The 16084-nt window shown below is 33.2% G+C and overlaps 2 protein-coding genes across 3 annotated transcripts; both read left to right on the top strand.

Annotated features, from left to right (window-relative positions):
• Nucleotides 1-3847: 3847 nt before the first annotated feature.
• LOC103998154 (probable auxin efflux carrier component 1c) lies at nt 3848-5823 on the top strand. The gene is made up of 6 exons (XM_018831492.2): nt 3848-4721; nt 4801-5017; nt 5102-5187; nt 5294-5451; nt 5580-5656; nt 5754-5823. Exons 1-6 carry the CDS (start codon nt 3848-3850, stop codon nt 5821-5823), a joined length of 1482 nt encoding a protein of 493 aa, XP_018687037.2.
• A 5668-nt stretch (nt 5824-11491) lies between these two features.
• On the top strand, nt 11492-14696 carry LOC135622147 (uncharacterized). 2 transcript variants are annotated; one of them, XM_065123794.1, is made up of 8 exons: nt 11492-11570; nt 11891-12088; nt 12204-12259; nt 12353-12431; nt 12510-12648; nt 13593-13706; nt 14067-14302; nt 14391-14696. In XM_065123794.1, exons 2-7 carry the CDS (start codon nt 11916-11918, stop codon nt 14256-14258), a joined length of 753 nt encoding a protein of 250 aa, XP_064979866.1. In that variant the 5' UTR covers nt 11492-11570; nt 11891-11915; the 3' UTR covers nt 14259-14302; nt 14391-14696. The 2 variants fall into 2 exon arrangements, with proteins under 2 accessions (XP_064979866.1, XP_064979865.1); XM_065123793.1 differs by having other exon boundaries at nt 12350-12431.
• The last annotated feature ends 1388 nt before the right edge of the window (nt 14697-16084 follow it).

The following is a 16084-nucleotide window of genomic DNA, read 5'->3' as shown; positions in this document are numbered from 1 at the left end:
ATATAGTTTATTCTATATGATTAGGTAAAAACCAACCCATGTAATCATTTACAATCCAACCCATGTGGCCAAACATGACCTAACCTATATAGCCAAGCACAATCTATATCATGTGGCCAAACATGACCCAGCTTATGTGGTCAGGCATCGCCCAACCTATGTGGCTAGGCACGACCCAACTCACGAGTTAATTGTGAATCAATTTAATGGTAATACTCAATCCAACTCAAGAGCGAGGCTCAACCTAGCTCAAAAGTCTAGGCTCATGCAACTATGAAATTAGCGTTAGACATATCGTTACCCCTCTATTCAACCCATTGTACCTCAACCCAACCTACTACCTGACCTACTACCTGAGATAGGCATGTGCAGTGCACATGACCCATCCAAAGCTCAAGTGGGTCAATTCAGGTTAACACTATGTGACTATCCAATTTTCTTTATCATTATTTGTTTGAGTTTGTTAGTTAACTAAATCAAATATGTTTAATTAGTTCAAACTGATTTAATGTGATTCCAAACTAGCTTGATCAGTTTAAATCTACTTACCCTAATTGAAATCAATCAAATCTAAATTATACTAATCTTATGTGATTCCAAACCAATTCTATAAGGATATAAGATTGGTGCCGTTATATCCTAATTGAATTGAGTTTGGTTAAAGTCAATTCAGTTATTTTTATCAAGATTTTGGCTACTTGAGGATTATTGAGAAATTGATGCCTCGTGATTTTATAATTTAATAAACTTAAAAGTTTTATCTAAATATATCATTTGAAAATAATTAATAATTTTTTTATTTTTAAATTAAATTAAATGATATTAATATGATTGTTATCGTGTAGTAGATGTGACTATACTAAATGACCCATATTAAAAGTATAACTTGTGGAAGGAGCTAGGACTCATCAATGCGAAAGTATTACTATTTAGATGAATCAATGAATCAATGAATATAAATAAATAATCATAATTGATAATGTATCATATTGATGGTAGATAATGTAATTTTATTTAGGGATTAACAAACAATCAAACATAACGGTCAAACAATTCCTTTATCCATTATTAGGAGGAACATATTCCTAGTTGAGCAAGTGAGAGATTTCACTCTATCCACCATTAAAAATGCAGTATGAGTTCTCTCCATTCGTTTTTCCGTAGGAATTCATTCTTAGAGTATATTTCTTCGTTTGTTATTATGAGAGTGCATCATCATCAAGTGTAATGTAAGCTTTTGTTATATGATCGCTATGCATATCATCGTGATACGTTGCATGTGATTGATGCATAATTTTATTTATTACATAAGAATTATCATTATTTTTATAATACATGAGTTTCATAATAAATGGATATATTATCATTTTATATTAAATTATTAATATTTATATATTTCATGAGTATTAAAAAATATTATTATCATATATTTATTTTCAAAATAACCTATTACTTTGTAATAGATTTGAAGCTCGGCTGAAAAAAAACTTTTTTATGGTTCTACTAAGAAGACATGGTTCATTTTTTCAATTAAAAAAATTAGTATTTTAAAAATAATAATTCGAATTATTTAAATTATGAATAATGAAATGATTTTTTTATAAATATGAGATGTTGCAAAACTGTTGCATAATAATTAGTACGTGATTTTAAATTATTAATATTATTTTTTTATAATTTATGATAATTAATTACCAAATTAAAATTTTTTGAACTGATATTGTAATCAAATTTAACTTTATATACTTAACCAAACCAACCATTGCTTCCACAAAACTACTAATAATAGTTCTAAGATGATTAGTATTACTTCTTTAATTAATTTTTTTTATATGTTTATGATGAAGTATAACTTATCTCAATTCGGAGTATAACTTGGTTAATTTTTATTAAACTAATTCAAACTTTTCCTAAACTACTTAGCTATGATTATAAGATGATTAGTGCTATTTTTTATTTTTATAAATTTTTATTATAATTAATTATTAATCCAACATTTTTTGTAATCCAACATAACTTGATTCAATTTTGAGTATAAGTAGGTCAATTTCTACTAAACTAACTTAAAGATTCACATAATCACTTATGAAATAATTTAAAAATAATTGTTACTATTTAAAAAAAAAATTATGATAATTAATTATCAAAATTATAGTTTTTTGAATAGGTTGTATGGTCAAGTATAACCTAATTCAATTACTGTAACTTAGTCAACTTCAATTAAACCAACTTAAAATTTTATGGAATCACTAGGACATGATTGGAAGATTATTAATATCTTTTTTTATTTTAAAAAAAATTATGATAAATATTTATCAAAATTAAAATTCTATAAATAGCATATGTAATCAAGTCATTTATGTAAAAGTCCGAGGTCCTTTTTCATCCAAGTAAAAAAAGAAGTGTCCTAAGTGGAAATAAATATATGGGTGTCATTCGATTAAAATAAAAGTACAAAAAATTAATAAAAACAAAACAAAAGTACAACAACAAAAAAAAAAAAACAGAAGCTTCGTCTCCCCAAACACTTGAAATCTATGCATATTTGCTATGATTCGCTAATATATGTGCTAAACAATTCATATCCCTAACAATATATTCAAATGAATCTACTGCTATGGTTTTTCCGTGCAAGCTATCAATGTTCTTTGCACGCCAAGAAGGCATATAAGCGGATGAAGAAGGTTACGTAAGATGAGATGATTATGCTTCCCCACTCCCACCATGGGATGATGAGCTTGGTGCGTCGATGAAGTGTTAGGAAGATGGTGCTGCTCCAGTATTAACTGATTCATGGCGCTCCTGTCGTCCAGCATCATATCCGACGACGACGGTCCTTGGGAGATGAATCCGCCGGTCATGGTCAGATACATGTGGGGAGACAAGAGATGCATCTTAGACCGCCACAAAAATGGTTGATCCCGGAGCATTGGCTCAACATGACGACGATCTTCCGGCACTTCACCCATGCATATAAGTCGAAATCATCGTCACCTACCATGGTAAAAGTCCACAAGCATATAATATTCTCTTTTTCCTTTACTCTTTACCTTAGCATTTCAATATGTTTGATTTTTGTATGCCACAATAAATGAATATTTATTTAAACAATTAATTAACAATCTTGTAATATGTTGCATAATCAATCAATTAAATTCAATCTGACAAATATAAGCATCAAACAAAATAATTGACATGATTTAAATTAATTAACCGATCAATAAAATGATATGGAATCTAATTAAAATTTGCCATAAGAAATTCTAAATTTTATCATGCATAAAAAATGTTGTACCATTAATTAATTCCAAAATTCATAGAAAGTGTATCGATTAAAACGTAGATTGAATACATGACAAATATCGAAAGCGTGCCATTAAGTAAATCTGCAATTCATAAAATTCTACCAATTAAAACATAGATTAAATACTCTTCATGCATCTCAAATTTCGAATGCTTTATAGTAATTAATTCTCAAACTAATAAAAAACATTTGTCGACTTAAATTGATCAGTCCATATTCTATGATCACTTTGTGTTTGGACCTTCCCTTCTCCTTTCTTATTTTCTCTCTAAATAATAAGAGATCCCATTAACCTCCCCATAACAGTCAAAAAAATAGTAAGCACAAAAAAGTTGGACGTTTCAGCTTCCCAAACCGATGAAATCTATGCATATCTGCTTTGATTTGCAAATCGACATGTCAAAATGTTTGATCTGCCATTGGAATATATTAAAACGAATCTACGTATCAGCGGTTTCATGCGACTTGTGTTCTTGACACACCGAGAATACACAGAGATCGAAGAAGAAGAAGAAGAAGAAGAAGAAGAGGAAGCAGGAGAAGATGATTACCGGGACGGACTTCTACCATGTGATGACGGGCATGGTGCCGTTGTACGTGGCGATGATACTGGCGTACTTGTCGGTGAAGTGGTGGAAGATCTTCACGCCGGACCAGTGCGCAGGGATCAATCGCTTCGTGGCGCTCTTTGCGGTGCCGCTCTTGTCGTTCCACTTCATCGCCGGCAACGATCCTTATAAGATGAATTATCGGTTCATCGGCGCTGACACGTTGTCCAAGGTTATCGTGCTCGTCATTTTGGCAGTCTGGAGCAATCTCAGCCGCCGCATGTCACTCGATTGGACCATCACCATCTTCTCCCTGGCCACCCTGCCCAACACCCTCGTCATGGGCATCCCGCTGCTCGAGGGCATGTACGGGGAGTACTCCGGCAGCCTCATGGTCCAGATCGTGGTGCTGCAGTGCATCATCTGGTACACCCTCATGCTGTTGCTGCTCGAGTACCGGGCCGGCCGGTTGCTGATCGCGGAGAAGTTCCCGGTCAACGCCGGGGAGGTCGCGTCCGTCACCGTGGACCCCGACGTCACGTCGTTGGACGGACACCGTGACATGCTGGAGACGGAGAGCACGATCAGGGAGGACGGCAAGATCCACGTCAATGTGCGCAAGTCGAGCTCGTCGCTGTCGGGCAGCCTCTCGCGGCGGTCCATGGAGTTCTCCGACGCCATGCGCTTCTCGTCCAACCTCACCAACCCCGAGATCCACTCGAGGCGGTCGTCCAAGAACCCCACGCCCCGAGGCTCCAGCTTCAACAACGCCGACGTCCAACCACGCAGATCGTCATTCTCCGTTGTGTTCCCCATCGCCGGTCCATCGGAAATTCAAGAAATCCGAGTGGAAGTTCCTCCGCGCCAAAGTACTAACCGACCACTCACTACTTTCCTCGTTCTTTGATGTTTTCCTTACCGAGATTTGATTGTGGTCAATTCTATTAGCGGACGGGCGGAAGGAGAACCAGGAGAGCGGGCCCCAAGACGGCGACGTGATGGTCCAAGAGGCGGCCATTGGCGCGCTCACGATAGTGCCGACGACAATGCCGCCGGCGAGCGTGATGGCGAAGCTGATCCTCGTCGTGGTGTGGAGGAAGCTGATCCGTAACCCCAACAACTACGCCAGCCTGATCGGCCTCGCCTGGTCGCTCGTCTCCTTCAAGTAACACATGCCACTCCCGCTCCTTCAAGTAACGAGCACGACTGTTTGATACGTCTTAATCTTTTCTTGCTGTTGGTGCTGTAGATTGCACGTTAACATGCCTGTGATTGTGGCGAAATCCATCTCCATCATGTCGGACACAGGCCTAGGAATGGCTATGTTCAGCCTCGGTCAGTAGTAACTCATCCGACCCCTCTCTCCCGTGCCAATCACTGGCTCTTTTTAGGTATGGAGGATCGTTCTACTAACGGGGTTCCTTTGTTTGGGGTTGGTCAGGGTTGTTCATGGGGCTGCAGCCGAGGATCATAGCATGTGGGAATTTGGCAGCAGCTATTGCCATGGCCATCAGATTCTTAGCAGGGCCTGCTTTCATGGCTATCGCCTCCTTTGCCGTGGGCATCCGCGGCGAGCTCCTGCGCATCGCCATTGTGCAGGTATTATTCTATTCCTTACCGGTTCTCAACACCCCATCCCATCCCAAGCTCGCTCTCTCGTCTTAAGCATTGCGACTCGTTTGACCTTATGATCGATCTGCATTTCTCGGATGTTCGAACGGCGGCAGGCGGCGCTCCCTCAAGGCATTGTCCCCTTTGTGTTCGCAAAGGAGTACAACCTTCATGCTGAGATCCTCAGCACAGCGTGAGTCCATCTCTGCCCACGTTTTGTTCTTTCTGCCATGAGAGCTTTGGCCATAGTCTCTGCTGTGCGTGACTGATTGGTGTTCGACTTGTCACAGGGTGATATTTGGGATGATAATTGCGCTGCCCATAACATTGGTGTATTACGTTATAGTTGGTCTAGTGTGATGGAAGGCACGGTTATCCCCACAGGCCAGAATAAAGTTATTTTGAGATATTCTGTTGTAAAATTACTCTTCATTTATTATAAGATTAATTAAAATAATTAAGATTATATAAAATAAAAGATAAAAAATTTAGATTGGAATAAATATATGAGGGTAAAAGATTTATTGCGATATGGAATTTTTTTTATTATTTTAAAAAAAAATATTTTTATCTTTTTATCAATATAAATATGAACTTTTAGATCAATCAAAAACATTACATATTAGAATTACTCCTAGTCTCTTCTATTATTTTCTTCTTTTGCTTCCTAAAGTCAAAATAAGGCGTGAGTGTTCCTAATCAACTTCTTCTTATTTTCAAAAGTAATAGTTATCAATTTCGGGCTATTATGATGAAAACTCTATTTATTTCACAAAGACTATGAAATCTGAAAAAAGATAATTTTGTTGAATATGATCTTTTATGATTATAATATTATTAAAGATAAAAAAAATCAGATGAATAAAAATATATAGAAAGATGCAAGAGCCCTCTACAAGCTATAATAAGTAATAGATGCAAGAGCCCTCAACATCATTAGAATCCTAAAAAATATTAAAAAGTATATTTGGAGGCACAAACAAGATAAATTTTTCGAATTCAAAACTCTTATGATGAAATATTCTGAATCTATCATTAATTTATTATAAGAAGTCTTTTCTATTGTGAATCATATGATATCTTATAATGAAAACTTAAAATATCAAATTATAGTAGAAAAGATTTTATGAAGTTTATCTCTAAAATTTAAAATGATTTTTATCGCTATAAAAGAAGCTAAAGATATAAGTATATTATTTATTTATGAATTAATAGGCTCTCTTTTATATCATGAACAAAAAATGAATAGATCTTTAGATAAGATTTTAAAATATGCTTAGAAGAAGGAGCAAAAGAAAAATTCTTCAGAGAGAGATCAAAATAGTAAATGATAGGATAGATCAAATGAAGGTAATAAATAAAACCTATCAATGTTTTTATTAATAAAAAATTACTAATTAAAAAATAAAATTTTAAATATTTTTTTTTATTTTTATTGTAAATCTGTTTTATTTTTTGATGATTGATGCAGTAATCATATGACAATGATACGAATTTGTTTCAAAGACTTAATGATTCAATCAAATATATAGTGCAGATGAGAAATGATAGTAAGGTTAAAAAATAAATAATTATTATGAACACCAAATATAATAAAAAAAATATTAATAATGTGGTGTTTATTTGTTTAAAACAAAATTATCAGTAATTTAATTAATGATATAAAAACAAGAATGGATCGATGTTGCTTATGCTCAAATTAATTATGTCGTTATGCATTTTCAAATCTCTAATGAGTCCTTATCAAAGCTTACTAATATCTAAAATATGTCTGCAATTATTCCGACACTCGTAGCACATGGGTGGTAGAATGGCGTATACTCGTATCTTTGGTGGTGCTAGTGCGGTACTCAACTCTGCAATTGAATGGTGAAAGAATGTTATGATCGAAGAAAATAAACTTGATTTGATAATGTAGGAAGCTGCATCTTATAAGCTATATCATGGACGTGAGGAAGAAGTTGAAGCCTTATTGGATCTCATAATGACCGCTAATGGGATATAAAGAGAAATAAATTTTTATATATGAATAAATAGTAGCAGGCCACAGCGGAATTAAATGGAATCACAATAAAATAGAACACCAAAATATATGTGGAAAACTCATCCAATATAAAGGATAAAAGCTATAGGGTAAACTAGAAATAATCTATTATAAAAATAATGAATATATAAATCACAATCTCTTACCCAAAATCCTAACAACAATCACAAGAGAATAACTAAGATACAATGATTCACGTATACATAATATATAAATTCTTCGTAAGTAATCATAACAAGAATTTATTATAGATTTGATATAACGTAAGATGAGAACCTCACACCCTTTAACTTTTAATTAGGATTAAATAAAAGGGAATGAACTATAAACTGATAAAAGCCCATCACATATGCGTTGTCAGCGGAACAATTTAAATGCAACTCACACCAACCTCGAGAAAGCTGAATTATATAAGCAATTATATGAATGTGGTGACCCTAGAAAAGACACGCGGTGCAAAGCAGCAGTTACGCATACAGTGAGGGTAAAAGTTTGACGTGAAAGAAGGGATACACTCAAACTCTTTAGAAAATTAATTAAAACTTCAAAAGAATGACTTTCAACCCTCTAAAGATTATAAAAACTTATAAATCTATGAAATTCATTAATAAAAAAATTTAAATGAATTACTATAATACCAAATATCGATTTACCGATATCTTCACAAAAACTTTGATGACTGAAAAATTTTATTCCGAAGATAACTTCTAATTTCAATTATTTTGAATTAAGTATGATAAAATTAATTCAAATAATTAGGATTAGATAAAATAAAAGAAAAAATAGATTTAAATAAATATATGAGAATGAAATATTTATTGGGATATGATAATTTTAATATATATATATATATATATATATATATCTTTAATCAATATAAATATGTGTTCTTCAGTCAATCCAAAATATTATAGATTATAAGTACTCATAGTCTCTTCTACTTTTTTTTTTTCCCATGAAAATCTTATAGAAAAGTCAACAGCTAATAAGTTTGATGTCAGAGCCAACAATTCAATCTCAAAGCTCCTTTGTTTCCTCTTTGTTCTGCTTGTCTTATTATTTTTCCTCTTCGTACTTGTCAATTAAAGAACTTTTTCCTTTTCATGCTTGTCAATTAATGAAGAAAAGAAGTGCAATGCATGCACAAGAAGGAAGAAAGTACGACATATGTGTCTTCCAAGATAATATGTTGATGATTAGCAAATGCTGACATAGGATGCGTTGGAAAATGCTTTACCCGATTATATCTTATAATTGCTTCAAAAAAAAAATTTATCTGATCCATCGTCCCCAAGAGAGATATCTAACACATAGGATGTGTTAGATAGTTTTTTTTTTTTTTTTGCTTTTTTGCTTTTATAATATTATTCATGATTGATTGATGTTTACATATAAAATACTGATAATTTTACAATATGATATGTTAATTATTTAATTAAATATTTTGAGAGGACATGGCTCCCATTAAACCTTTATTGAATGTATCACATTCGATTCCATGGAACATACTCTCAACAACAAATAAAGATGTTATTTCTCGTGAATTCATTCACAACAAAAGATGAAATGATATTTTTTACGTGTCAAAATTTGTTTCAAAACAGATTAAATAATTATCTAGCTAACATATTTGATAGCATGTCAATCGTCGAAGGAAATTCTTCTCCGATATACTAATAATTTTACAGTTGATAGGGATCATCTAAGTACTTTTATCATATCAATCTCATATCTCGTACTATCACATACATTTGTATCGGAAGGATTATACGAGGGATTTGATCCAGTAAATACTACTTGCTATATAATGAGCTCGAAACTTCTGTTATGTAAGATCAATTTCATTACATTATTCATTTCATTACCCGATCAAAATGGATCAGACTGTTTTGATTCAAATCTAATTTAAGGATCAATCGAGCCCAAACTCAAAATCGATGAGCTATCGGCCAATCTAGATCCAAATCCATAGTCCTTAGTCCGATCAATTTCAATTTTGATTCAATTTCAATTTCACTCGTCAAATTGGAGCGCATTACTCCCAAAATAAAGTAATCGTCTAGCTAATAGCATATTAATCCATGAAAGAAATCGTTCTCCGATACAGTAACTCTCATATACTTGATAGGAATCAAGGTCCTATTATTATATCGATCTTATATCTCAAGTTAATCTTAAGACTGATGCTACCATATACATTCATTAACGATAACATATCATACTAGAGAAATCATATGGGAGATTCGATTTAATGGATTCTACATGCTAGGCCCAAAGCTCCTATCTCACATCCATATCGATCTCATTAGATCATTCATTTATCGAGTAATCATAATCAAACTTACAAATTAAACTCAATAATATAAAAATTATAAATAATCTATCAACATCATAAATATAAGAATTTAAATTTATAAATAATTTAAAAACCTATTAGATTTTAGCCAAACCCACACCACAAGCTCGAGATCCCTTTGGATTATGCCGATGTTCGAGTTAACTTCACATGGCTGCCTAGGTCTGCACCGGTCTAATTACCAGTAGGTCAAACCTGAGTTAGATCAATTTTGATTTTGATTTCGATTTAATTTTAATTTTTTTAATAAAAAAGAATTTTTTTAAAACAAATCATATTATAACTCAAAAATTTTATAATAATTAAACGGTAGTTTTAGTCATTAGAATAACTTAGCTAAAAATAAAAACATAATTTATCAGAACACAAAAATGTTTTCCATGAATTAAATACCAATAACTAGTATTTTTGAAATTCAAAAATTCAATAATAATGAATGATTCAGATAAAATCATGTGATCATATTTCAAAATATATCCTGAATTATTCGATATAGATATATGATCGATGAGATTCAGAAACTATTTTCATCGATTAAGAACTATTATTCAAGTTAATAATACCTAAAAAATCTTCAAAATTTCTGAATAAACAGATAATATTCCAAACATGTAGAATAGTTTATTCAAAATACATTTTCGTGAATTAAAAATACTATTCAGGTCAATAACGACAAATTAATAAATATAATTACTTGAAAATTTTGGTGGGTGGCTGATCTCATGTAATTTAGGAGACTATGAATAATCGTAAATTAAGAAATCATTTATGTATGGGAAGAAAATTGAAACAGAGTCAAGTTATATGTATTAAATTTGACTTACAATTTAATAACTTAAGCTTTTGGATTATATTTGGTGTCCTCTGATCAATTCTAATAATATCTTCTTTTTTTTTTACTTAATACCTAAAATATCTATAGTCACCTACCTTTTTCTCTCTTTTTTTTCACATGTGAACAGATTTAGTTACAATAATTTTTTATTATAGTATTTTTATACTGAGTGATAGTTTTTTTTAATATTTTTAAAAATAAAAATATTATGCTATAGTATTTTTCTAGTATTACTAAAAGCACTATAATGCAGTGTAAAAACGCTATAAATATTTTTTTTTTATAAAAATATATAAATACTATAACATTTTCTAATATTATTTAAAATATTATAATATAATAAAAAATTATAACTAGATTGGTATATCCTACGAATAGTTTGTAGGAAAGAAAAATAAAATATTATTTTAAGTATCAAAAATATATATTATTTGAGAATTCTGAAAATAAGATGCGCTTTATAGGAAAAAAAAAATCAAAAAGAGTTTTTTCCGGAAATTCGACCTTACACTATGGCGTGAGGGTTGTGCTCTTCTTCTCGTCGGACGTCGTTTCTACGTATAACACCTACTGCTTTGTCGTACTCATGGTGGGTCCCACGAGTTCTCCACGTTAATCTCCAGTCAACAGACAGGTAGACAACGGGGAAGTTGATAAAAGGGTAGGAGGGTGTTGCTTATTCTTTCCTGGGGTGACGGAAGCTGCTCTCTCGCTCCACGTATAGAATATGCTCGTATCCGAACGAAAAGATACTCGGGAATCGGCATCCATTTCCATCGTTTCCTTGGAGACCCTCCTCTCTCTTTTATACGTGCCCAAACCAATCCCATTTTGCTGGACTGTGGCCACCCCTTCTCTCTGCTCCTGGCCAGGTGGGTTCTTTCTTCTTCTTCTTCTTCTTCTTCTTGCTTTCGTAATAATTGATGCTACTACTATTTTGATTATCCTATACTTCCTAAGGAGGTTTTTGATTTCATATAGACATCTCTTGTAACATTAGTTCTGGTTTTCAGTCTCATTTGAATTGGTTTGTGAAGTTAGTGCTGAAATTGTTGAGCGCATGAGATCTTTAATTTGCTCTTCTTTTTTACTTGCTCTTCTTTGCTTAAGAGTATATTTCTTATGCGAAGTGCCTTTTTTTTTTCTTTCTTTTGTACTCGCAGATGATGATCACAAATTAGTATCTTTGCAGGTGAGGGAGCGAGCTGATATTGAATATGCGTGTAAATCGACCTTCGGGTCCCTGTGGGTTGCTACAGGGGATTCGTGGAGTGCAGCTGGTGGATCAGTCAACATATGGAAGAGAAGATTCACTTCGTTGTGGGGAGTTGGACTTCTCGACCTGCGAAGGGCCCGAGATTGTTGGACCAAGCCGACGATTGGTAATTCGGTGAGTCATAGCAAATGCACTGATCCAATGCACCTGCAAACTTCATCAGCCTGCAACGGGTTGGGTACATCATACTTGCAGAGCAAGCAGAGTGACTCGTTTTACTTGTTCTCAGAAGAATATGGCAGCAGAGACCATCATGCTTGAGGCCGATTCACTGTAGCCTTCATGGTATGCTGAACATGTTTTACGCTTCACTATTTAAAGGAAAAGAATTTATGTTTCACTTCATAGAAAGTAAATAATGTCTTTTTCTTGTAGTAGGTGATCAGAACATTGCTGAAACCATTGCCAATGTGATCACTTCATTGCCTTTCATTGTTCTCGGACTTCAGGCTCCAAGGCAAGTTTCCCCAAGGAATAAATCCGTAGGACTTCCTTGTTTGGATCAGTACCTCGAACTTGTTGATTGAACCTGCAGGAAGAACCTGAATGCTGCATTATATGCTAATTCTTTGATCGGTGTGGGTATTGCTTCAAGTCTGTACCATTCTTCAAGAGGACAAGCCAGAAGGTTTCTAAGATGGGCAGACTATACAATGATAGCTACAACTACAGTTGTAAGTTAATTTAAATTGTTGCTGTCACAGTAGAGGAAACCATAAGCTATTTGTGAAAGACAAACAAGAATCCATATTAACTGATAGATTACAACTACTGGGCAGTATGTCATGATACACTGGACATATACCTTTCTTTATAGAGACCATGTCTTCACCATGAAGACAGTTCTTTTGTGTTTTGTAGAGAGATGATATAAGGTATTGACGTTCCTAGATCATATCTATGTGTTTTAGCTTTGGATTAGTTATGTTAGATTTCAAGAACTTTGCTGTCTCATATCCTATTAGGAAAATTGAGCTTCAAACATATCACTTCAGAAACAATTGTAGAATTTTCTTACGAATGATCAGCTGCGTCGAATGCAATTTACGATTTTTATGATGTGTGCAAACTAAAATTTATATGATTTGGATATTTCTTGTGTGTTTGTTAAACTAAAGCATGAAAACCCTTTTAGAAGACATTCATACATCAGCTAATTGTTTCAGCGTTCCTTGCTGTGGCAGGATCACTTGGTACGTCCTGATGCTTGAGATGAAAATTTAACCTGTGCAAACAAAACCTTTTCGATGTGTTTGTACTCAAACTTGTGGTTTTTCCTGTGTGTTATATGGACTGGCTTGCAATTAGTTGTTTGTATTCTCTTCTTTATGTCTCAATATAGTTCTTGACAACCTTTTATTATGGCAATTGCAATTTATCGTTCCTTCTGGGAAGTTTTAGTCTCCTGCAATCCTTCTGTGGTGGCTTAAACTCACTTCTTCTTGTGCAGTGTTTGCATAACCATGCATTTAGTCGTTCCTGTTGTCTTCCTTTTGTCTCAGCATAGTTCTTGACAGCCTTTTATTATGACAATTGTAATTTATTATTCTTTTTGGGAAGGTTAATAAATCTCTTGCAATCCTTCTGTGGCAGCTTAAACTCACTTCCTCTTTCGCAGTGTTTGTCTCGAGCAGTCAGAAATGAAAATCCAAGACTGCTGATGGTGGCATCTACAATACTCTTGCCATTTCAGCCTTTCATGGTTTCAGCTATGCACACTGGGTTGATGGAGGTAATTAAGTTGAACACTCTTGTGGTATTTCTGCTATGATTCCGTAACAAGTTTTTGCAAGATGAATCTGATATTGATACCACTATGTTGACTTATGCTAATTATTCGATAAAAAAGCAAAAAGATTACAGTGAACAGTATCATACCGGTATCAAACTTTATGTCTCGGTCTTGGTAAATTAAATACTGATCGTTAATTTGCCTATCATAGTATATTCTGTGAATGTAAATTCAAAGGATTCCAATTTCGATCAGACCAGCTCTGTGCTGAGCAGAATTCACCAGCATGCCGAGTAGGCAATTTCGTCGAGTCTAATTAGCACTATTATGAACTAAGTAGATCTCACTGGCTATTTCCAGGTGGCATTTGCCAGAAGGGCATTGATAAAACCAGAGTTGAGGATGGCACATAACCTGCACACCTTATCTTCTCTACTGGGAGGGGCACTTTTTGTAGCTGATGATTTCTTCCCAGAAACTCCTTACATCCATGCTGCTTGGCACCTTGCTGCAGCAGTTGGTGTGGGGACATGCAATAAGCTTCTCGAATGATATCCATGGCAACCCTGCAAGCAATTCTTTCTCTATATGAGCAGGTGACACCAGTAATTTGTCTTCCGACATCAATGCATGAGACACTTGTGTATTTGATATCGACATCAATGGCTGTCTTTTTTGGTGTAGAATCTGATTATGCTCAATCTGAATACCTTTGGAGAAAGCAATTTCAAGCATGTTTACTTCTCTAAGACTGCTTCTTCCTGGGATTATGCCATTCTATTCGATCTGAGCTTGTCACCGCGAAGCTCAAAACGATTGCTGACATCCAACCACGTCAACTTGTGAGGTGCTGCTCTCCATGCATATGCATATTGTTTTCCAGTCTTTAACTCGACAGAATAAAAAGAAAAGAATGGCCATTGATTAGATGGAGAATAACATGAACAATGTTAGTTTAAGATATCATTGATTATTTCCAGGTTGTGATGATTATTGTTGATGATGGATTTTTTTTTACCATATTAATCCAGAATGCTTCTTAACTCGTTCAATGACCCCCCATATTAGACTCATGTTATTAATTAAGAACATTAAATTCACCTATTTTGTATCCAAAAACAAACTTAATTCATATTGCTATATTGTTTCTATGAAGATGATCCTCTCATCACTACAAGATCATTTTCTATCATATCAAATCATCAAGAATTCTTGATTTATAATTTTTTAATTATAAAAATAAGACTACATTTATTGATCCTTCATACATCACTATATATATATATATATATATATATATATATATATATAATTGTGTGCTTTAAGCACCATAAATAAAAAGTCATGCTTCCCTAACTTTATCATTCTATACAACATCAAGAGATGACTGACTTATAGGTTATGCCATGGATTTTAGATGAGGATTCTGAAATTGTTATAATTATAGGAGAACAAACTCAAAATTTCTCGCTTCATCTTCATCTTCATGATACATTCATTTTGACTCAATTAAATCTCATACCCATTTCACCTATTTCTTCTTAGTTTAATTGTATGATCATTTTGATTGTTTTGTTTTTATGCTTGATTTTTATTCCTCAAAACATTTAAAAAATTAAAGGCTATATAATGATTTTGGCAAATACCGTCAATGTTGGTCCCAACCTTAGATGAAAATGATAGAGAGCTATGTTGAGTAACTGATAACGAACGTAAAATTAAGTTACATCTCATGAACATAGATTTTAATTGATTTCACACTGATTTCACTATAGAGATCGATCATCACCGAAAATGATGTGAGATATTTTTACTATCTAAGTGTCCCATATTATAAATTTTGGGATAGGAGGTTGCCCAAAAGTGACCCGTTATATCGGTATTCAAATGTTTGTTTTGAGCCTATGAGAATGAAAAAGTTCATTCAAGAATAAAGAAATGAGTTAGTAACTTAGAATATATGAACACTTTTAGAGAAAAGATTAGAATTGATAAACACTATGATCGTAAGAAGAATAAATATTAGATGCATTAAGGATGAAGATTAAAGAATACTTATTAATGAAAATGAGATTAGACAAAGATGAAAAAAATATTTTATAAATTATTTAATAAATATTCTACAAGAAACTTAGATTTAATAATAAATAAATTATAGTAGATTTAATAATAATAGATTTTTTAGTAAAACGACATATCAAAAATGATAAAAATAACTAAGAGTATAAGGTAAAATGATATCCTTATTGAGGTCTAAAAAAATTAGTGGACAAAAGAGTAGCTTAGTTAACAAACTTATTTAATAAAATTATGAGATTAAAAAAAATACTTGATGAATGGAGAAATAGTTTTTTAATATCAATTTTAAAAAAATCAGG

Source organism: Musa acuminata, chromosome BXJ2-9 (genome assembly GCF_036884655.1).
Source record: "Musa acuminata AAA Group cultivar baxijiao chromosome BXJ2-9, Cavendish_Baxijiao_AAA, whole genome shotgun sequence".
In the NCBI taxonomy this organism is placed as follows: Eukaryota; Viridiplantae; Streptophyta; class Magnoliopsida; order Zingiberales; family Musaceae; genus Musa; species Musa acuminata.
Note: the sequence above shows the minus strand (reverse complement) of the source record. Positions and strands in the feature narration are given on the sequence as shown.

Excerpts from the sequence above, each read along its gene's own strand:
- LOC135622147 (XM_065123793.1), top strand. The coding sequence starts at position 11,916 with ATGCGTGTAAATCGACCTTCGGGTCCCTGTGGGTTGCTACAGGGGATT. Across the intron at positions 12,089-12,203 it reads AGCCGACGATTGGTAATTCG|AAGAATATGGCAGCAGAGAC; the intron begins GTGAGTCATAGC and ends ACTTGTTCTCAG. Across the intron at positions 13,707-14,066 it reads TGCACACTGGGTTGATGGAG|GTGGCATTTGCCAGAAGGGC; the intron begins GTAATTAAGTTG and ends GGCTATTTCCAG.
- LOC103998154 (XM_018831492.2), top strand. The coding sequence starts at position 3,848 with ATGATTACCGGGACGGACTTCTACCATGTGATGACGGGCATGGTGCCG. Across the intron at positions 4,722-4,800 it reads GGAAGTTCCTCCGCGCCAAA|CGGACGGGCGGAAGGAGAAC; the intron begins GTACTAACCGAC and ends CAATTCTATTAG. Across the intron at positions 5,452-5,579 it reads TGCGCATCGCCATTGTGCAG|GCGGCGCTCCCTCAAGGCAT; the intron begins GTATTATTCTAT and ends GAACGGCGGCAG.